The 22,502-nt window shown below is 54.3% G+C and overlaps 1 protein-coding gene across 1 annotated transcript; it reads left to right on the top strand.

Annotated features, from left to right (window-relative positions):
• The first annotated feature begins 8,609 nt into the window (after positions 1–8,609).
• On the top strand, positions 8,610–13,946 carry GLYCTK (glycerate kinase). Its single transcript, XM_021695076.1, has 5 exons — positions 8,610–8,639; positions 10,763–11,178; positions 11,426–11,577; positions 12,196–12,371; positions 12,713–13,946. Exons 2-5 carry the CDS (start codon positions 10,802–10,804, stop codon positions 13,577–13,579), a joined length of 1,572 nt encoding a protein of 523 aa, XP_021550751.1. The 5' UTR covers positions 8,610–8,639; positions 10,763–10,801; the 3' UTR covers positions 13,580–13,946.
• The last annotated feature ends 8,556 nt before the right edge of the window (positions 13,947–22,502 follow it).

Raw genomic sequence — 22,502 nt, 5'->3', positions numbered from 1 at the left:
ATTTCCTGCTTTCAGGGGGACAGAGGAAGGTCTGAGTGTCTTTCCTGCATAGGTTGCCTCTTCAGTAACTTTTATTTAAAATAAGCAATATGTCAGGGGCGCCTGGGTGGCTCAGTTGGTTAAGCGACTGCCTTCGGCTCAGGTCATGATCCTGGAGTCCCGGGATCGAGTCCCGCATCGGGCTCCCTGCTCAGTGGGGAGTCTGCTTCTCCCTCTGACCCTCCCCCCTCTCATGTGCTCTCTCTCATTCTCTCTCTCTCTCAAATAAATAAATAAAATCTTTAAAAAATAAAAATAAAAATAAAAAAATAAAATAAGCAATATGTCAAAGTGGCACATTTTGGGCAGTCTGCCCTCGGCCCCTACAGGCAGTCAGGCAATTGAGGGTTTTGGGAGGGGTTTGTTTTTGTTTTTTAGTTTTTATTTATTCACTTAAAGTAATCTCTACACCCAACGTGGGGCTCAAACTCACAACCGCGAGAACAGGAGTCGCTTGCTCTTCCGACTGAACCAGCCAGGTGCTCCGGCACTTGAGGTTTCTATACCATCCTGAGCTAAGGAGAAAAGCGTAGGGGGCTGGGGCTTCAAGGGGGAGGAAGACAATTCATAAGAAGATGATAAAAGCAAATGGTTGGTAAGCAAATGTTTGCCATGCCCTGCAGGTAAGTCTTTCTGATGTAAACATTTGTCTCTGGTAACAGCTCTCTTCCTTTACAGGCCCGGTATCTGAATTCCTCAGGCAGTTTAGGGAGAGGTAAGAAGCTTTTCCTGAGTCGGCTAGGTCTTAATTGCCTTCAGCTCAAAACAATCTACATGTCAAAGCGACATACTTTGTTGGGGGGGGGGGGGGTTCTTTTTAAAAGATTTTATTTGACAGAGAGAAGAACACAAGCAGGAGGAGTGGGAGAGGGAGAAGCAGGCTTCCCACCGAGCAGGGAGCCCGATGCGGGGCTGGATCCGAGGACCCTGGGATCATGACCTGAGCCGAAGGCAGACACTTAATGACTAAGCCACCCAGGCACCCCTAGGTTGTTTTCTAAACTCCCCCTCCACTTCTTAAAACCAGCCCTCACAATACCTAGAGTTGGGTGGCTCTTCTCTGGGAAGGGTGTGTGTGTGTGAACATAATTGCCACAGAGGAAGAGCAGAATGCTGGGACACAATTGCATCCCACGGTGACTGTACAGCACGCTTCAGCTGTCACACTCACTTCGCATAGAACCACTTCGTACCTGACAAATTGCCTGATTGACTAAATGAATGCTTCATTTCACTTACCACCAAGAGGAAATAATGATGGCCATGAGTGGAGGTAACATTTTACACCAAATGGAAGTTACAAATCTCTTCTGCGGCATTAAAGGCACCTCAGCAGTGCTTTCATTCAGTGAAACATATTTTCTACTGGTTTTTTGTTTTTGTTTTTTCCTTCTGTTGATCAAATTAATATATACTTAAAAGCATTTTAGGGACGCCTGGGTGGCTCAGTCGGTTGAGCGGCTGCCTTCGGCCCGGGTCATGATCTCAGGGTCTTGGGATCGAGTCCCGCATCGGGCTCCCTGCTCAGTGGGGAGCCTGCTTCTCCCTCTCCCTCTGCTTATGCTCTCTCTGTCAAATAAATAAAATCTTAAAAAAAAAAAAAAGCATTTTAGACGATTAGAACATTTGATTTTTTTTCCCCAAGGAACCCCGGGCTGATTTCATCTAATTCATGTGGCTTGTACCCCGCCTGAATTACCTGCAGCGTTCCGTTCCCCAAGCAATCAGCCTGGCCCTCAGCTACTGAATGAGCCCAGCCAAGGGTTTCTAGGTCTCTTGCTTAAAGAGCTCTCCTGGGGGGGCGCCTGGGTGGCTCAGTTGGTTAAGCGACTGCCTTCGGCTCAGGTCGTGATCCTGGAGTCCCAGGATCGAGTCCCGCGTCGGGCTCCCTGCTCAAGCAGGGAGTCTGCTTCTCCCTCCGACCCTCCCCCCTCTCATGCTATCTCTATGTCATTCTCTCTCTCAAATAAATAAATAAAATCTTTAAAAAAAAAAAATTAAAAAAAAAAAGAGCTCTCCTGGGCCAAGTGGTCAGGATGTGCCTGTCCTAGCAGAGGGCTCAGACTTTCTCAGGACAGCCTCAGCATTGCTCACTCAGGAAGCGCAGTGCCGCCTCTGCTTCCCCTAGTCTCCCCAGCATGGAGCTCGGGCACTCCTAACATGTGGCCACTTGCTGGAATTCTTCAGAGAGGTCCTGAGCTCCAGGACCAGGGGGATCTGAAAGGAGGGCATCTTCCCCCTGGTAGCATGATCGACTACATAATTTTCACAGCCCAGGACAAAATACAAATATGGACACCCCCTCAAAAAATTTAAGAAATGCAAGACAGAAACAGTAGAATATTCGACAATATTCAATATTAAAGTGCGGAACCCTTCTGACCTTGGTTCCCTGTGTGAATTGCACAGGCCACATACCCACAAAGCTGGCCCAGCCACAAGTTGGAGCCTTTCTACATACACTTTATTTTTTTTTTAATATTTTTTTTAAAGATTTCATTTATTTATTTGAGAGACACAGAGAGCTAGAGAGCACAAGTGGGGGAGAAGGAGAAGCAGGCTCCCCGCAAAGCAGGGAGCCCAATATGGGGCTTGATCCCAGGACCTTGGGATCATGACCTGAGCTGAAGGCAGAGCCCCCAATCCCAACTTGGGGCTTGAACTTGGAACCCCTGAGATCAAGACCTGAGCTGAGATCAAGAGTTGGATGCTTAACCGACTGAGCCACCCAGGTGCCCCCTGCAGGCACTTTAAACACTTGTTTATTTAATGCTCAACCCCATTTTAGTGATGAAGGCTGAGGTTCTGAGAGGTTAAGTAACTTTCCCAGAGTCACACAGCCAATAAGCCTAGAGTCTGGATTTCTAACTGGAAACTTCCAGCCCTGTTTCTAGGGCAAAGGGTAGGTAATCATTCACATTTTAAAAAGTCCATTGTTGGTAGACAATGCCTTTTCTGGAAGGAAGGGATGGGTTCTTCCCAGAGAAGCCTAGACTGCCCAGATCCAGAAAGGACTGCGTAGAGCCCCAGGGCCTCTGCCTCTAAGCCTACAGAACTGTTTGAAAAGGCTTAAAAACCCTTTCTGATAATTCAGCCTCTCGTGCTTCAGCAGCCCCTCACCAGTCACAGATGAGCTTCTTCTGGGTGCATTGTTTGGATCCCCCACACCTCCTTCCAAGAAAAATAGCTGTGAAGGGTTTCACAGCCTTCACAGCTCCTCCCTACCTCCTGACCCTCTCCCTCCCACTGAGTGGCCCTTCACTCCGCCATCCCCACATCAGAGCTCTGCATCTCCCAGAGCACCCCACCTTGGGCCTGCCCCAGAGAAGTGTCCAGCACTGCAGAGACAAGGGCAGGGGTGGAGGGTGGAAGGTCACTGCAGAGCTGGCCCTGGAAACCCTGAAAAGGGTGCTCTTCTACCCCTCGGTGCCAACTCTGTGAGGCATTAGGGGCTGAATGCTAAGGAAAAGGCCCAGGATGTCAAGGACAAGTGGGAAGGGAGGCCAAGACACCAGGAGTGCCTCCCTGAGGAGGCAGCTACCTCGAGTTGAGGATGGAGAGCCTCTGACTTATCTCAGGTTTTGCATAAATAAATTTTAAAAATCACTACTTTATTTTCACAGTGGATTTTTAAAAAAATATTTATTTATTTGACAGAGAGAGACAGCAAGAAAGGGAACACAAGCAGGGGGAGTGGGAGAGGGAGAAGTAGGCTTCCTGCTGATGCCAGGCTCGATCCCAGGACGCTGGGATCATGACCTGAGCTCAAGTCAGACATTTAACGACTGAGCCACCCAGGTGCCCCTTCACAGTGGATTTTAAGGTGGCAGAACATTTTACAGGTTCTCTTATGGATGCAGTATAATAATTCACAATACTTTCTTGATTGAATCCCCAAACTGAGTGCATCTTACTGGAGAAAAGACTGAAAACGTTCCTATTCACTATTTTTGGTTCTACATCAATCTTACATTTCTTGCTGGTCCTGAATTCTTGCTATCATTTATCTTTGTCTAGTCACAATTAAAATGCAATAAAGGAGGAAGACTCCAGAAACCACATGAACTGATGGACTAAAAATCTGCCGTGCCACAGAAACCCAAGACGGATGCAAAGAATTTCTCTTCAAGGAAGCTGCTTTCTGCTTTGTGCTCCTGCCTTGTGGTATTGATTAGTGCACAAGACTCTCCTGAATTTATGAATGCACAGCAAGATGTTCTTCAGCTCTTGGTGCATCTAGCAAGATGAATGCCAGTGAGAACCAACATTTTCCAGATGATAAAGGTATCAAGAGTAGATCAAGATTCTGAGATGCAGGTCCTGATTTCTGAAACCAAGTTGCAACAGGATAAAGTGTGCATATCAACCAGCATAGGCTGAGTTATGGTGCAATAACACAAACCCTCACATCTTTGTGGCCTTTTTTTTTTCTCTCCCACATCTTAGTGGCTTTAAACATCAAAGGTTTATTTTCCACTTTCAATACCTGTCCTTTCTAGGTTGGCAGGGTGGCTCTTCCCATCAGTCACTCAGGTCTTAGGTTGGCAAAGAAGCCACCATCTTGAATGTTGTCGGTTGGCCAAGTCCAAAGGGAAAATGCTCAGGAAGGCCTCACTTGGGCAGTTAACTGCCCAGAAATGAATCACACCACTTCCACTTGCTACTCATTGGCCAGAATTAGTTGAATGACACTTCTCAACGACAAGGGGGCCAGGAAGTGCTGGAGGGGGAGAGAACTGGACTTAGGTGGTAAATAGAGCTAGTAACCACCACCGTGGTTTGAGGCTGGAGGATAGCAGGGTGAATGTCGATAGAGGAGCAGGTAATTTAGGGGGATGGCTGCTGGCTCTGCTGGACTGACAGCTTGCAGTAACACTCCAGACCTCCTCAGGCATCTGAAACCTCAGATGGCTGCAGTCATGTGTAATCAGCTTCTTCAACAAGCAGGACTTATTTATAGCAAAGTTCCAAGTCAGAAAGCCCAAGACTGAGCGCTGTTCTCACGAATTTGTACCATTCACTACCCCAATGACCCTCTTGAGCTTGTATGCCAGAGTGGGAGGGTGATTTCAGAGTTATAGGGACCAAGTACTTTATCCATGTTGAACTCCTGAGATTCAGCACTGTTAGTGGAGAATGGGTACCATTACTGCCACCTTCCCCTGGTCACTGATGACCTAACATCACCCAGAAATGACTTTCTCCTTTCCTCTAAATGGGAACATTTAAATTAAAGCTTAATCTGAATGAATAAATTCAGTAAACCCTCCCTCAATAAGGTATGAGTAATGTTACCCTAGTACATTGCCTTCTCTCCTTCGGCTTGCTTGAATAATGGGGAAGGCTTATATTTGACTTAAATAGTCTTTTTTTTTTTTTTTAAAGTAAGCTCTACACCCAATGGGGGGCTTGAATTCACAATCCTGAGATCATAAGTCATGTGCTCTACCGACTGAGCCAGCCAGGCGCCCCTTAAATGGTCTTTTCAATAGTTTTTTTATTTTTATTTTTAAAGATTTTATTTATTTATTTGACAGAGACAGAGATAGTGAGAGCAAGAACACAAGGAGGGGGAGAGGGAGAGGGAAAAGCAGGCTTCCCGCCGAGCAAGGAGCCTGATGTGGGACTCGATCCCAAGACCCTGGGATCATGACCTGAGCCAAAGGAGATGCTTAACAACTGAGCCACTCAGGTGCCCTTCAATAGTTTTTTTAAAAACATAAAATAGCATTGCAAAAAGTAACATGTGTGTAAGCCTTAGTAACATTAGAATACCATTTTTAATGTCTGTTTAGAAGTACTATAACTTACTTGTATAAATTCTCTTATCAATGAGTTTTTAGATTGCTTTATACTCCTAACAACTCTGGGCTGAATATCTCATGTCCATTTGAAGGGGATCAGAATATGCCACCCCAAAATATGTCACTTTGGCATAAGGATTATTTTGAGTTGAAGGCATTTGAGAATAGATGCAGAAAAGGCTCCCTGTCCTCCTCCTTCCTACCTAAAAGCAGAACAAAAATTTCCCATGAGAAAGGAGTCCTGCCTGTACCAGGAGATGGAGAGCCAAGGCCAAGATGAATCTGTACAAACAAATCTTACTACAGTAATCCTTATCTTCCATTAGTTTCCCCCATATATTTACTTTCCCACAATTTACTGCCCCGAGAAGTTCGAACTCCTTTTGTCTTATCACATCTCTCAAATTTATCGCTCTTTGTTAAAAATGGTATATAAGCTCTCAGGCCTAATGGCTTCTTTGGGGTTTTTACTTCATTTCTGTGAGCCCCCTCCCCCCATATACTTTTAAATAAACTTTTTTCTCCTTTAATCTGTCTTCCGTCAGTTTAGTTTGTCCCAGGGCCTCAGCCACTGAACCTAAGAGAATAGAGGGAAAAGGTTTTTTCCTCCCCTACCTCATCTTTTTTTTTTTTTTTTAAGATTTATTTATTTATTTTTAGAGAGAAAGAGCGTGTACGCGCCTTACGTGGAGCTCGATCTCACAACCCATGAGATCATGACCTGAGCCGAAATCAAGAGTCAGATGGATGCTCAACCAATTGAGCCACCCAGGCACCCCACCCCTACATTATCTTTGTCTATACATCCAGTTATTTCCCTGGACTGAAGTCGCCTGTCACATTTTTGACGTTGATACTTATTGCCCAAGTGCACTTAAAAAGACTATAGACGGGTGCCTGGGTGGCTCGATCAGTTAAGCATCTGGCTTCCCCTCCAGGTTTGATCTCAGTGTCCTGGGATGAAGCCCTGGGATGGAGTGTTTTAGGCTCCACACTCAGCAGAGTCTGCTATCTGCCCCTCCCTCTGCTCATGCTCTCTTTCTCGCTCTCTCAAGTAAATAAATAAATAAAATCTTAGAAAAAATAAAATAGCTAACATTGTAAAAAAAAAGATGATAGACATATTCACGCCTACTCTCAAGGTATATGTGTACAGTCTAATGAGCCTAATTGTTTTCTTAGACTTAAATCCCACTGCTTCATGAAGGCTTCACCTTCTATTCACCACCATCTCTTTTCCTTTTGCGAAATTCTTTCCACCTTGGGTCTGCAGCACTTTGCAGCTGAGTACTTCACTGTTCTCTTGTTAATTCATTAAAAAAAGAAAGAAAGAAAGGTGGGGGGAATTAGAAATCCCAGCTTTTATTAGTGCCTGGTCCTATGTAAGGCAGTAGAGATGCAAATATGAATTAGACCAAGTCATCACCTTCTAAGAACTCACAGTCCAGTGGGCATCTAAACCTTGATGTTAAATACATCTTGTGAGTAGCTGTGGGGTGGGATGGGGGATTTCACAAATGGGTATATTCCTGCTTACAGTCTGACAGAAGAACAGCACTGGCATAGTAAATGGTGTCTGTTCATGAGTCTCTGGCAGTAAATAATGAAAGAGGTCCTCAAATACACATTCCTTCCGGCAGTGTGGGACTGTCATTATAAAAGCAGAGTAAAATTCCCAACTAAAAGTACCACTTCTTATTCATCCTGGTAGCTATACCATTTGACCCATATAGGTCAGGAAATGTCCCTTGAATGATGGAAGAATGAATAAATTCACAATTGATAAAGACTTCTTACTATAAGCAAAGAAAAGCCAAACTTTTAAGTATTTACAATCTCCCCACATCTAAAGAAGTGCCTTTGTTTTGACGATGGAGTGGGGAAGTTTGGGAGAGAATGATAGGAAAAAAAGGTCCTCTATTATAAAGGGAAAGAAAAATCCAGGCAAACAGCTAGGAAGGAGGTAGGAGCTCGGGAGAGCAGAGCACGATATGCAGAGATGTGGCAATTGCAAAAGCGAGGGGGAGATATGTTTTAAGATTTTTAGAAAATCTGCTGTGTGATTTGTGATGTAACTCCCTTCCCTCTCTCCCCAAGAAAACATCAGTTAAAAAAAAAAAGTGCACTCTTTTGTGTCTTTAGAGTCTGGTCAGAACTTGTCTTTTGAATGTGGGAAGGCATCAAGTCGAGCTCAAGGGTGGACACAGTCTGAGAGCAGAGAGTCAGGGAGGCCCAGGGTCATTCGTTGTTCACACAGCTTGTGTGTTAAAGGATCACGGAATAGAACTTTCCGAGTCCGAGCTGTTACTAGGTTGGCCAAGGGGAAGAGAGGCGAACACAAAGTTGTTGGGGGATTACAGCGTTGGGGAAGAGCCAGGATGATTTAATCTGGCTCCAGAAGGGGTGGGTTGTGGGGAAGTAGTAATTCTCAGCCCGTTTGCTCAGTCCAGTGCCGGGCGCCTAATAGGAGCAAGGAATGTATGTGCTGACTGATGGGATCCTACGGGATAAAGGAGGGGACGGTTACGGCAATCGGTGAGTCAGGATTCGTTGCCCCATTGCAGAGATGAAGGCAGCGAGGCCCGAAGGTGATTCCATCCAAGACTCCCAGAGCTCAGGGCGGAGCCAATCCCTCAGTCTCTACCCTTCTGCTCCCCCCGCACCGGAGTCCCACCGCAGCTCGCGCCGGCACCCCGACTCCGCCCCTCCCACCCTACACTTCCGGATTCCGCTCCGCCCACCCGTGAGTACTTCCGGTCTCCGGCACCGGAAGCCGCGTCCCTGAGCCGGGGAGCGGTGAGTCCACGGCGCGGGGGCCCACGGAAGCAGTCCTTGGGCGAGGCAGTGGCGGTCCAGGTGGCGGCGGGCACTTATTCCTCGGGTCACCACCGGACATCACGCGGCAGCCACTTCCCTGGCAAAGGCCTGTGGCTGACGTTACTTCCAGGGCATGTGCAGGCAGGAGAAGGCCGGAAGTGGCTCCAGTCCCACTTGGTGGCGGGGCGGAGTCAAGGAGGGTCTTCTTGGTGTTTCCGCGTTTCGTTCTGAAGCACCTGGGCGTTTGGGAGGGTGCCCTGGGTAGAGAGTGGCTGGTTAGCAAATACAAATACAGGACGTCTAGTTAAATTTTAATTTCAGATAAGCAACAAATAGTTATTTAGTGTAGGTATGTTCAAATATTGTATGGAACATACTTATATTTTAAATTCCTCGTTTATCTGAAGTTCAAATTTAACTGGAAGTCCTATATTTTAACTGGCAACCTTAGCCTTGAAGACACCCCATTCTCACCCCCCCCTTCCCTGGGCCCTGGTATACCGTGGCAAGGCTGGGATCCTCTAGGCTAGTGTCCATCTGGGAAACAGGTACAGAGTTCACCGAGGCTGTCAAGCTGTTGCTAGATTCTAAGCGGCTTTTGGTTCCTAGTCCAATGGGGCCAGTCCCAGGGGCTTCCTGGCAAAAGCGGAGCCCATTTTCTGAGTTCCCATGGCGGCACCCTCTGTGTTCCCTTTCAGGGCTGGAGTCAGGCAGTATTGCTCTTATGGGAAAGCTGAGAACCATGCTGGCTAAGTGACTGAGGGCTACACGTTGTTAGGTTTTTTGAGTGTGGGATAAAGTGTTTGGGGTTCAAGTTTTCTGGGTTAACAGTGGGCAGCATCAGAGAGGCCAAGGATGTCAAGGGGAGAGCACTAGTCTTACTTTCATCCCACCTCTCATTTTTGACATGAGGTCCAGTGAAAGAAAAGGAGCTGTCTTTGTGGTAGAGCTGGAGCCTGTTTCCCAGCCTCCTTCCCCTGCTCTGTCCACGCTTGCTGCTGCAGTCAGCCAGTGGTATTTATGGTGGGCATCACTAAAGTGGATGCCTTTTTTAGAGATGATCTCTTTGGGGGCTTCATTGTCCCTGAACTCCTTTACAGCCTCCTGACTTTCACCCCCAGTCTTCTTTAGCCTTTACCTTGCCCAGTGGGGAAAATGACTATTTGGCCTCAGCTGTGGGAGGCTGGCCTTTCCTGCTCTAGACACTCGGCTCTCACTCCTGCGGGTGGTGTGACCCAAGGCTTGTCTTGTTACGTGGGAGCGAAAGGCGTTTTCTTGGCAGGGCTGGGTCTGGCCAGCCAAGCTGGTGGAAGGGTGTGCTTTTCTGTCCAGCTTGGGCCCCATGATACGTGGCCTCAATGTGGTGTTTAGTGACTTCTCTAAGGTCCCAGCATGAGCCAGTCTTTGCTGCCAGTTCTCATTTGAACCTGAACGTTTTGCTGAACTGGCCTTGAATGCTGGGATTCCGCAGGCTATGTGTCCTGAGGATGTGCTCTGAGCCTGTCTATCAGTGCTCCTGTGAGCCTGCAGCCTCCCCACACAAACCTAGCCTTCCCAGGCTCCCCAGCCCAGATCCGTGAGCTAATGACGTAGAGCAGGCTGCAGGTCATCAGGCTCGGGGTCAGTCGGTGGGACAGCCAGCAGCCTCTTGGCAACAGAAGTGGTAAAGAGGCAAGGAAGGAGTGCCAGAAAGGGGTGTTGCCCCTGGAGGAACGCTCAGAAGTGCAGGGGGTGGAAAAGGGGTGGGGCAGGAGCCCACTGATAGGAATTGCTCCCTCTGTGAATGATTAACTCTCGGGCCAGAGCGGGTGGCCTAGGGGGAGGGCTCAGCTAACAGGACCTTTGGACTCAGGACAGAGTGTCCAGAGGGTTAGAGGATATCCTGCAGAAGAGGAGGACATGGTAGATGGCAGGCTTGGGCTCTGAGAACTGGAGTGAGATCAGGCAGCTGAGGGCCTCAGAAAGTCTTGGCCTGCCAGTTGGCCCACTGCAGCAGCCGCTGTGGGGTCCAGCGGCCCCAAGCCCTCAGAGAGGTGGCTGTGGGGGGGGGGGCATCTGTCTCTGGTCTTGCAGCAGCCTAACTAGTGCTTTCTTCCCCCTAGGCAGCCATGGGTGCCCGGTGGTGCTGAGAGCAGTGGGGCATGGCTGCAGTCCTGCAGGTTCTGCCCTACGTGGCCCGAGCCCCCTTTCGCCCGCTCCTCTCGGGGGGCCCAGTGGTCCGGCAGGCCAGTGGCATGGCCCTGGCAGAGCAGGCTCAGCAGCTCTTCGAGAGCACTGTGGGTGCCATGCTCCCAGGCCCCATGCTGCACCGGGCACTGTCCTTGGATCCCGGCAGCGGGCTGCTGAAGGTGCGGGACCGGAGCTTTCAACTGCGGCAAAACCTCCACCTGGTGGGCTTTGGCAAGGCTGTGCTGGGCATGGCCGCTGCAGCTGAGGAGCTCCTGGGCCAGCATCTCGTGCAAGGTGTGATCAGCGTGCCCAAGGGGATCCGAGCTGCCATGGAGCATGCTGGCAAGCAGTAAGGACCCTTGGGGGGCTGCTGCCCACTGTCCCCAGGTGGGGGGGAAGCGAGGCCCAAACTCGGCTCTGGATCAGGCAGGCCTCCCTCCCTCACCAGCATCCCTTTTCTTCTGGGTCTGGACTGGCTCCGGGATGGGTGTCAGTTGGCATTCTTCACCTATACAGCTGAGAAATCAGGTGGGAGGAGGGGAACCCGCCCCATCTCTTGCTGTCTGTTCTCTCTCTCTCTCTCTCTCTCTCTTCAGGGAGATGCTGCTGAAGCCACACAGCCGTGTCCAGGTATTTGAGGGTGCAGAGGACAACCTGCCAGACCGTGATGCACTTCGGGCTGCACTGGCCATCCGGCAGCTGGCTGAAGGTCTCACAGCTGACGATCTGCTGCTTGTACTCATCTCAGGTGTGGGTGCCAGATTGGCTCAGGACAGTTTAGGGGGCGGTGGTGGTGGTCCCAAGTATCAGGTCTGTGAGAGATGGTTGGTCTGAGCCCCCAGGGTCACAGAGCAAGGGAAGCAGTAAAGAGCCTGGATGGCTGACCTCTGGGTGGCCCTGGGCAGGTTATCTGGCCTCCTCCGAGCTGGGGGTCCTCCCCAGAATGACCTTGTTTGGCGACCATAAGAGGGCATATAGGGAGCATATAACTCAGGGTGTCGCAGGGGTAAAACGTCCCTGCTGTTTCTGTTATCTGTGTCAGTGTGATGTGGGGCTAGAACCCAGGTCTCTAGCTCCCACGGAGCCCATCCTTAGTCTCGCTGTCTCCTCCTGGTCTACCCCCTATTCCAAGCTCTTAATGTGAATAGTTCTTCTAGTGCCTGCTGGGACCTGGGCTCCAAGGCAGGGCACAGCCCAGGGTGTGGTGACTGTACGCACGGTCCCTGCATGTCCACACGGGGGCACCCTAACCCCACCTTTCCAGCAGCCCCTTCCCTAATGTGGGTACTTCCTGCCTGCTTCCTTAAGTGGGGAGGTTCTTTTGCAGTCTTATCCCCTCTGCCCAACTTCTTCACTGTCTCTGCAGGTGGGGGCTCAGCCTTGCTGCCCGCGCCTATTCCCCCCGTGACACTGGAGGAAAAGCAGACACTCACCAAGCTGCTGGCAGCCCGCGGGGCCAACATCCAGGAGCTGAACACCATCCGGAAGGCGCTGTCCCAGCTCAAGGGTGGGGGGCTGGCGCAGGCCGCCTACCCTGCCCAGGTGCGTGGGTCCTTGCTACCCTAGGCAGCCCTGGGCTGCTGGAGCCAGACCACACGTGCCAGGGAGACAAAAGCCTGGAACGGCATACAGATTGGCAGGGGCCTGGCGTAGGAATCCACGGGGCTGGCTGGGAGGGGCCTCCGAGCGGATGGGGGTGGGGTGTCCAAATGGCACGTGTTCTGCAGACCCCCTGGAGAGGGGTTAGGAAAGGGTGAGGAAACACACCGGGGCCGTCTGAGGCTGTGCGGACACATGGCAGGGGATGGGTAGCTGCTTGTTCTCGATGGCTGTGGGGTGAGGACCCGGAGGGACTGAGCCTTGCCTCTGTGCCGCCTCCCCAGGTGGTGAGCCTGATTCTGTCAGATGTGGTGGGGGACCCGGTGGAGGTGATCGCCAGCGGCCCCACAGTGGCCAGCGTCCACAACGTGCAAGATTGCCTGCACATCCTCAATCGCTACGGCCTTCGTGCAGCCCTGCCACGTTCCGTGAAGACTGTGCTGGCTCGGGCTGACTCTGACCCTCACGGGCCGCACACCTGTGGCCACGTGCTCAACGTGATCATCGGCTCCAACGCACTGGCACTGGCTGAGGCCCAGCAGCGGGCCGAGGCGCTGGGGTACCGGGCCGTGGTGCTGAGCGCAGCCATACAGGGCGATGTGAAAAGCGTGGCCCAGTTCTACGGGCTGCTCGCCCGAGTGGCTGGAGCCCACCTCACCCCGCCTGGGACTGCAGCCTCCGTGGAGCAGGAGGAACAACTCCACCAGCTGGCAGCTGAGCTCCAGCTCCCGGACCTGCAGCTAAAGGAGGCTCTGGAGACTGTGGTGGGGGCTGGGGGCCCCATCTGCCTGCTGGCTGGTGGCGAGCCCACCGTGCAGTTGCAGGGCTCGGGAAAGGGTGGCCGGAACCAGGAACTGGCTCTGCGTGTTGGAGCAGAGCTGGGACGGTGGCCACCGGGACCCGTAGATGTGCTGTTTTTGAGTGGTGGCACCGATGGGCAGGATGGGCCCACGGAGGCAGCCGGGGCGTGGGTTGTGCCTGAGCTTGCCAGCCAGGCTGCCGCTGAGGGCCTGGATGTGGCCTCCTTCCTGTCCCGCAGTGACTCACATACGTTCTTCCGCTGCTTCCGCGGCGGGGTGCACCTGCTGCACACGGGGCTGACTGGCACCAACGTCATGGACGCTCACCTCCTGTTGCTGCGGCCGCGGTGATGGCATAGGTCATGTTGCAGGAGTACAGAGGAGACCTACGGGGTAGCAGCCTGGGGCAGACCAGGGTTGGTCCCCAAGGCCTCAGCAGGCCTGAGGGCCCCTTCTCTCCTTGGTGCTGGCTGCCTGGGTGACCCTGACAGAGCAGACCCTGACTGCTCTGTGTTCGTTCCGCCAGCCAGACTGGCAGATGGGGGCTCTCTCCTCTCCCCCCTTTCTACCATGACAGCAGCTAACCCTGAGGTCTGGGATGAGCCCCTTGGCCCGTTTGCTATTCTTGGTCTTCCCCCACAGCGGGCAGCCCCTCTGCCAAGCTCTTGAGTGTCTTTTCTGTGGGGTGAAGCGAGAAGGACTGCAAATAAAAAGAACCACACTGTGGGTTCTCCGTGTGTTTTCCCTCAGAGCAAAGACTCAGAGCTGCCGGGAAAAGGAGTGGGGTCAGGCTGCAGCGTGAGCTCTAGGACTCCACAGGGGTTCCCCATACCCTTCTCTGCAGGACACACACAGCACCTGTCTCACTGAAACAGGAGCTGAGGAAGGTTGAGCTTGGCTTTGTCACACGCAGTGTGGGCCAGCAGAGACCCCCAGGAGGACAGGCCGAAGGACTGCGGTCTGTGGGGTCTGAGCGGGGCGGGCCACCCGTCCCAGCTGTGACTCCCCTGTGGCATCCCTGTTGCAGTCTCCAGGCTCTGCTGCAAACCTTGCTGGGTACAAGCCCACTAGCCACTAAGGCTGTCTTCGCCTTCTGTATTTGGACAGCCCTTAGGGACAGACCACACCGTTGGTTGAGCTGCCCTTTGTGTATCCAGGGGCTATTCTGAGCCACACAGGATTCTGGACCTTGTTTCCTTGTGTCAGGCCCATTTTCTCAGGCTGAACATCCCAGTTTCTTCAGCTGCTGCTTCGGGACACAGTGCAGTTCTTGGTGCCAGCCTTGCAGTGGGGGTCTCTAGTGCTGAGATGGTGGGTCAGAGTACTGAGGGGGTCCAGCAGCCCCCTGCGCACCCCCGTTACTGTTGGCTAGGGAGGAGGTCAGTGGGGAAGAGAGCAACAGAGGAAAGGTTCCCTCGGCTAGGCTAGCGGCCTGCGCTGGGAGACGGCGGGGCTGCTGTCCTACCTCTCTCCGGGCCGCCTCGCTCAGGATCCCAGCCCTCCGTTGGCCGCCCCCGCCGTACGCCACGGCTCCAATCCCTATATGAGTGAGCAGTAAAATCACATAGGAATAAAAAGCCATAGAGAACAGCGAGGCCTGGGGCTGCTCCTGCCGGCCCCTCCTCCAGCCCGGCTGTGCCCTCCTCTCTGACGGTGTGGGACCTGGGCTGGCACGCCCTCCCCCCGGGGAAGAGTCTCCCTTACCCACTTGGGCTCTGGACAGCCCGGCTTGCAGATGGCTCATGACCTGAGGACAGGCGAGGTGAGTCACGTGAGCCAGGCTCTGGAGGTCAGGGAGGTTTAGGGAAGAGGGGAGTTGGCACGCCTCTGATGCAGGGCACCGCTTCCTTCCCTTCTGTACCTGCGCGGAGTTTCCACTGACTGCGGGGTCACAGTCTAGGGGGTATGGTCCCTACGTGGAAGTACCTGTGCCCTGTTCCTCCTCTGACAACCTCCTGTTTCAGTCCTTGCCCTTGGGAGCACGAGCATTAGCGCGGGGTGTCAAGTTACAGGCAAAAGCAGGACAGGAGGGCAGGGCCTGCCGCAGTACTTGTCTGTCCTGTCCACAGTGTGTGTGTGGGGGGGTGGCATGTAAGCACACACACGTGGGTGGCCAGGGGTAGGGCCGGGCTGCTGCTTGTGCACTAGGCTGCTTACATGCCTGCTGAGGAGGTTGGGTGTGGGTGGCGGCTTGCCAGAGGGTACCCCTGTGTCCCTTTGACCCTTGCCCTATGTCTGTGTTTGTGGGGGCTGGGAAGCCAGGGCCTGGATCGGGCCTAACCCATTAGCTTTGCTCATTTGATATCCCCAAGATGAGAACAGATATATTTGGCCTCAATCTAGACGAAAATATGAGATAAACGCTGCATGGTGAGTGTTCAATAGGACTTATTATTTGCTCCATAAATTTCAATTATGGGTCATAATAATTATTCCCATCCTGTGGCTCTTGGCTTCTGTCTCTCCTGGCTCAGGTTCCTCTTGCCCTTGCGCCCACCTCATTTCCATTCCCTGCAGCTTTCCCAGCCCACCTGGAGGCTTTTGCCATGCAGTGTGCCCAGCCCCCCCCTCACTGCTGCCACCTTTACAGGCCCTTCCGTTCTCTGTACTTGGCATGAACTAAAAAGAGCTGGGCAGTGGGCCTGGACAGCCCTTAGGTATCAGCTAATCCAAGTCCCCTTATTTTATGGCTGGAGAAATAGGGAAGGTGGCTTGCCTGGGGCTGCCCAGCAAGTCTGCCACAGAACCAGAAAGCCTGGTCAGGACCTGCTTGCCCACCCTGTGGGGCTCAGAGACCCTGGGGCCCAGAGAGAGCTCAGCCAGAGTCAGGGATCCCCTCTTGCCTCCCCGCTGCCCTTCAAGGGCTTGGGGATGGTGACATGACCATGCTTGGCCTCTCTGGGAACCATAAAACAGATTTGTTGGTCCCTTTTTGGTTTAGATTTCACAGTTCCATTGCATGTATGATTTGGTAGAAAACCACGTGCACTTGGGTGATGGGCTTCCACCGAGGTCGTGTCTGCATCTGTCTGCATATCTGTATATGTGTGCGTGGGGATGCATGTGGGCATGTGTGTGTCCAGCTCCTGAGCAGGCATCTGAGCTGTGCTTCCCTCCACCCCCAGGTGAGGACACACAGTTTGGTGTGGTCAACCTACTGGGGATACAGTGAAGCAAGTTGGACAAGGAGGCCATAAAGCCTGGCAGAGGCCAACACGAAGGGCTTTGTGTGCCTGGCTGAGGGGGTGAGACTTCCCATGGATGGTGGTGACAAGTCTCCTGGGATTTTGGCAAGGATCAGCTGGGAGGCTGTTTTAGGACTCAGGTGCTGGGACCTTCTTTACTGCAGGGATGGGGGATGCCAGGGGGACATGCCAGGAGGTGGAAGAGGTGCCACAGATGAGAGAGAGATGCATCACTAGGCTGGGGAGCCCCTCCCAGCTCCCCTCTGCCTGCCTTCTGCAGCCTCACCCCAGCAGTCTTCTGCCAGTCCAGGTAAACATTTAGGGGGCCACTTTGGAACCAAGGCTAGAAGCCCTGGCTCAGACACCCCTCTCAGTGCCTTCAGGGTCTTGAGGATCTGGAAGGTGGAGCAGCTGGGCAACCAGTGGATGCTTTGGTGAGCGTAGGCAACCTGCCCTTATGTAGGCTCTCACAGGATGGCAGTTAAAAGACCTGGAAGGAGCCCTGCAGTGGGAGTCGGGCCCTAGGTCCTGGCCTTGCCACCTTCCTTTCTCCAGGTCTTGCTTTTCTCTTCTGTCTAATGGGGACAACATCCTGTCCCACTCACCGCTCTGGGGACGTGTCAGCAGTAGATGGATCCGGGTAGGAAAGATCTGTGGAAGTGGGGGTGCTCCGGGAGGGAGGCAAAGAAGGGAGAGGTGCTAGCCTCTTCCAAGGAGAAGCTCAGGGAGCTCTCCACACAGGGAGGCCCCCTTCTTCCAGGCAGGGCCTGGGTTAGAGCCAGTAAAGCCTTGGTCCTCACTGACTGAGGCCCTCCGGCACTGGACTAGCACTCGCAAGGAGTGGTCTTTGAGTTTTAAATGGCTGCTGGTGTGCACAGTGCCCTGAGAGGTCACAGAACCAAAGTGAGCTGACCCACCCTGGGGGAGAGCCCCCTCCTGTCTCAGAAAAAAAAAAAAGGACAGGACAGCCTGATCCCTCTGGATCTGGATCATGTGTGAGAGACATGATGAGGCCCAGACTGGGGTGGGGGAGAACCGGCTTGACTGCAGGCTAGGAATCCCTAGCAGAGTGAGAGAATTTGGGGTGTGCTGGGGAGGACAGGGGTCATGGAGGGCTGGGGCGATACTGACATGCCACTCAGGGTGTAGCCAATGGCCCAGGCAGGGTGCTGCACGCGAGTGGGGTCACGGAGCTGTGCTGAGCTGAGTCCAAGCCAGGAGGGGTGGCCTTGTTCCCTGGGACAGGGGTGTCTGGAGGTCAACTGCTCCTGCGGAATCACTGGGGCCAGTCCCGAGGCTTATCCTCTCCCACTTCCCCTGACTTGGGCTGCTCTTGGACCTGGCTGGGTTGGGCTGTGGCAACCCATCTGGGCCCTTGAGATCTGATGCCCATAGCTCTGATTCCACCTCTCTGTACATGTTGGTCCATCTGGGGTTGTTGCCTGCTCAGTTGAGGAGGCCATATTAGGGAAGAGGGTGAGGGAGAGTTGGGCCCCAGAAACAAGTGCTCCATCTGACCAGTCCTAGGGAGACAAATGTCCCCGGCAGCTCTGCCTTATGGGTCACTACCCATCATGACCTTGTACACAGATGGTTCAGGGAGCTCTAGGACCTGGCTCTGCTCCAGCCAGATAGCCAAAGGCTGCATGCCCAAGATGCACCCCACTGGGGAGCTCCCCCCCTGGGCTCTGCATAGTCCCCACCTTTCCTGCCCCTCCTCTGGCAGCCAGAAGAGCCACCCTGCTTGCTTCTCTAGAGAAGTGTGAGCAGCACACTCTGTCCCCATGCAGCCCTGCTCCATCCCCAGCTCCAGCTGAGAAGGGGGCGGGGCCCCCAGCACTGGTTTCTGCCCTTTTCCATCCACTCCCCCCCCCCCCCCCCGCCTCAGGGGCTCTGGGTCTCCTGGTAGCCTTGAGTCATCTCATATAACTGCGCTTGTAGCCCTTATGCTGGAGCCAGGGCTCTGTCTCCACCTGTTCTCTTCCTCCCCCTGTCCCCGGTTTTCCTCCCCGTCCAGCTCAGGAAGCTGACCACAGGAGCATCTGGGCTCTGGCCTGAATCCCTACTGTTCACTACTGTGGGTAAAGCTGTCCTGGGGATCATATTTTGGGGTAGCTGGTCAGAGACCCCTCGCACAGGGAGAAGCGCCCCTCCCCACATGTGGCTCTGTGGGTCTGGCGGTCAGGAGCTGGGGGTGAAACAGCCAGCCTGTGGCGGGGGCGGGGGGGGGGGGCAGATCGCCCCTTCTCTGCCCACACCCCCCAACCTGGGCAGTGGGAGCAGCCCAGCACATGCCCGACCAGCAACCCAAAGCCCAGGAGGGACAGGCACTTTAGGGGTCACAGCCCCGTGGACAGCGCCTCTGCTACCACCTGGTAACCTCACAGCCACAGCCCTGCCAGAGGCAGCGTTCAGCGCCCCGGACTCCAGGACTGGGCATGCACTCAGACCTTCAGGTGTGGCTATTCCTGCAGCCCAGCCCCCGCCCCCCGCCCCCCACATCCCCATCAGCCCAAGACCACCCGCAGAAGCCAGGCACCGGGCAGCTTTGCCGCCCCCCCCACCCCCACCGCGGCCAACTGGCTGCCCCTCTGCCCTGGGCTCCTGCCGGCCGCCGTGGCAGCGGGCACTGTGACTGCTGTGCCCGTTGCCCCGGGCCAGGAGGCGCCGCGCCGGACTGCTCCCTGTCCCCACCCGCCCGGCCCCCAGGGCTCCCCGCTCACCTCGGTGGCGCTGTCTCCGCACCAGAGGCACTGCAGTGTGGGAACTGTCCCGAGGAGCCAGTTCTCCGCTGAAACAAAGAGGTGGGGGAGAGAGAGGGGGGCAGCGGGAGAGGGAGAGGGTGAGTGAGCGGGAAGGAGCGGAGGCTGGAGGGGAAGAGAGAAGGGAGAGGGCGAGGGAGGAGACAGGAGGGAGGGGAACGCAGGGAGATCGCGCCGGACTCCCGGGACTGAAGGGCCGGCGTGAAGGGAGAGGAAGTGGGGAGGGGACGGAGGGGAGAGATTGTTCGAGGGGCCGCACGGCGAGGGGCGTGGGCAGGAGACGGAGCCGGGTGACAGGCAGGGCTGCGGCCGGCAGCGGGCTGGGGGCTGGGCCAGGCGCGGGGGGCAGGGGGCCCCACCCGTCCTCTGCCCGCTCTGGTACTTGGGTGGGTGGGCAAAGGCCACGAAGGGGAATGGGAGGGGGAGGCGGGCCGCCAGGCGAGGGCTGAGGGGCTGGGCTGGCGGGCGGGCTGGCTGGGAGCACGGGGGGCCGGGGACAAAGGCGGGAGAAGAACAAAGGTGTCCGAATGGAGGAATCAGCCCCTGCTGACCTCCGGGTGCCGCAGTCCCCAGCGTCCTGGACAGAATCTCCCGAATGGAGGGCAGGTCCGCTCTGGGGCGGTCCAGGCTCTGAAGTGGCAGCCCGAGGTCAAGGGGAGAGGGGATGGGCTGTGAGAGTGGGCAGGGCCCTTCCTTCTGAGAGAGGTCGAACGCGCTGGCCGCAGGGACCGACCACATATCAGGATGCCAGTGTCACTGTCTCTTTGGGGGAGGGGATGGTCGATAGGGTCTGAAGCTGGGCCTGAAAGCTGGGTGGGGCAAGTCCCCTTTTATGGAAAAGCATTTGGGGTCCTGGGGAGCAGGGGAGGGCGGTGGGCACTTCAGGGAACGGGAGGGATGGGGATGAGGGAGTGGGGAGCTGGGGACAGGGCAGAGATGAGGCGGAAAAGGGGCCACAAGGGTGGGTCCAGAGCTGCAGCCCCTCAACAGGCCCAAGGGCAGCAGAGGCCTCCCTCTCCACACCCCACAATTCTGGGGCTGCCTAATACAGGATAGGCTAATGAGCCACTTCCCTCCTGCATCGAAGCGCTGCTGTGACAGGCAAGGGCACCAAGGAAGTCAGTCTGGGCTGCCCAGGGACAAGTCTATGTTGGTCCTGTTAGTGCTGCAGGTGGCAGGGGAGGCAGGGTGGCCTTGACCAGAGGCATCCCATCGCTCTCTGGCCCTGGGCATAGTGCTCTGGGCTGGTCCAGGCTCCTCTCAGGCCCAGAGGCACAGAATGCCCTCCTAAGCCTTCTGACCAAAGGAAGTTCCCCTTGTCCCACTGAAGACTCCTCGTAGACATTCCAGAGCACCTACCTTCTCTGGAGAACAGGAGAGGGGAGGGAGCCATGGGCTGGCCTGAAGCCTTGACAGGGAGAGGGGGAGGCACTCAGCCCCCAGCCCCACCCCATAGGGAAAGGGTAAGAGCTAGATGCCCCTTAGACTCTGCCTAGCCCCACCCCTACCACCTCCTCAGGGAAGCCCTCCCAGCCCCACTGAGCCAGGCCACATCAACCCAGCTGCCACTGGTCTTACTATATCTTCCAGTAGCCTGGAAGCCTGAGAAAGGAAAGGAACTACCTCCCTCCTTCCTTTCCTCCCTCCCTTTTATCCTCTCTTCCCTCCTTCCACTTTTTATTTAGAAATAATTTCAAACTTACAGAAAAGTTGTCAAAATAAGAATAGTCTAAGATACTCATACACCTTTTGGCCATATTCAATTATTGTTACTATTTTGTTTCACTTGCTCTACGTATTTGCCCTGAGAGAGAGAGAGAGAGAGAGAGAGGGAGGGAGAGAGGGAGAATCATGCATCATTTGTTTCCTGAGCTATTTGAGAGTAAGTTGCAGGCATGTGGCTGAAAGGATGGTTTCCTATCTGCTTTTGTTTCTATCTCATGGAGCCAGCCTAAGGGAGCCCGGACCATGCTGTGTGGAATGAATGAAGGTCTGGAAGAGGCAAGGAATGAGTGGACATCACCTCCTGGGAGCTTGAGGCCTGGGGACTGGAGGCCCTTGGCCGAGGCCCCTGAGAGTTGGGTTGCATACATCTGTGGCCCGCGGCCGGCGGGCAGGGTAGAGCCTGAACAGCAGGGACGCCCTCGCTGCAGCAGCTGGGCCCACTTGGGAGATGAGGTCCTGCCTGCCTGGCCCTGAGTGGGCCTGAGGCCTTGAATTCTTGCCTTTGGGCCCTCCCCACAGCCCCATGAAGGACAGGGCAGGGAGGGGGCCCCACTTGATAGCTGGTCCATGCTGATTGGCTTAAAGAGGGCAGGATGGGGGCTCTGGTCATACTGGGGCTTATGCGATGGTCCCTGACACAGGGCTGGCATTCCTTCTGTCCCCCTGGTGCTCTCAAATGGTTGCAGTCCCATCTGGAGGCTGTCCTTCGGACGACTTCTCTCTTATCCCTCCTCACCCCCATCCAAAGGTTATGGTTAAGTGTGGCATTTAAAAATCACACAGTGAGGGGTGCCTGGCTGGCTCAGTTGGTGGAGCCTGTGACTCTTGATCTTGGGGTCATGAGTTCTAGCCCCACATTGGGTGTAGAGCTTACTTAAAAAAACAAAAAAACTAAAACCTCCTGAATCGAATGAGTCATAATAATAAACTTAAAAATTTGGAGAACAAAATCACATGGGGAAAGATGATCTGAACTCTGAAGCCCAGATTTCCTCTCCCTTATAGATGAATTCCTCTTCCTCCAGGAAGCCCTCCAGACTTCTTCAGATCTTCCCACCTCACATGGCTTCTGGAGAATGCCAGCCTTGTTTGTTCCTTTGCTGGTTCACACTGGTGCTATATCGGCCTACGGCTTTGCTCTGCCATCAGCCTTTCTCCCTCCTGCGGCCCATGGCCAGTCAGATAACTGGTGTCCCATAGATGGATGGCAGTGGCTTGGTTAGTCCTGCCAGGACATTGAGTCTCTCGGATGCCCCTGTGCCCACTGACTGAGAGTCCACAGGCTCTGGGGTGGCTGAGGTGGCAGGAGGGTGTTGGGCAAGGGGATGCACCCGAGAGAGGAAAAAGGCTTGTTCAAGACCAATAGCCTGTCAAGGCAGAGGCAGGCCTCCAGCTTGGGTCTCTGACCACCTATTCAGCACCTTGTGCCTCTTCCCCCGGGGCATGGGGGAGCCTGTGCAGGGTGGAGGCCGAGGGTCCTCTCCAAACCCCACTCGGGTGATCACAGGACCTGCAGAAGCGAGGGACAAATGCATCCCCTGCATCTGTTACCCCCGACCCACCCCCCCACCCATGTGAGAGCCCAGGGTACACAGGCCTCCT

The sequence above is a fragment of the Neomonachus schauinslandi genome, chromosome 1 (assembly GCF_002201575.2).
Source record: "Neomonachus schauinslandi chromosome 1, ASM220157v2, whole genome shotgun sequence".
Taxonomy (NCBI): Eukaryota; Metazoa; Chordata; class Mammalia; order Carnivora; family Phocidae; genus Neomonachus; species Neomonachus schauinslandi.
The sequence above is the reverse complement of the archived record's forward strand: the minus strand, read 5'-3'. Positions and strand labels throughout refer to the sequence as shown.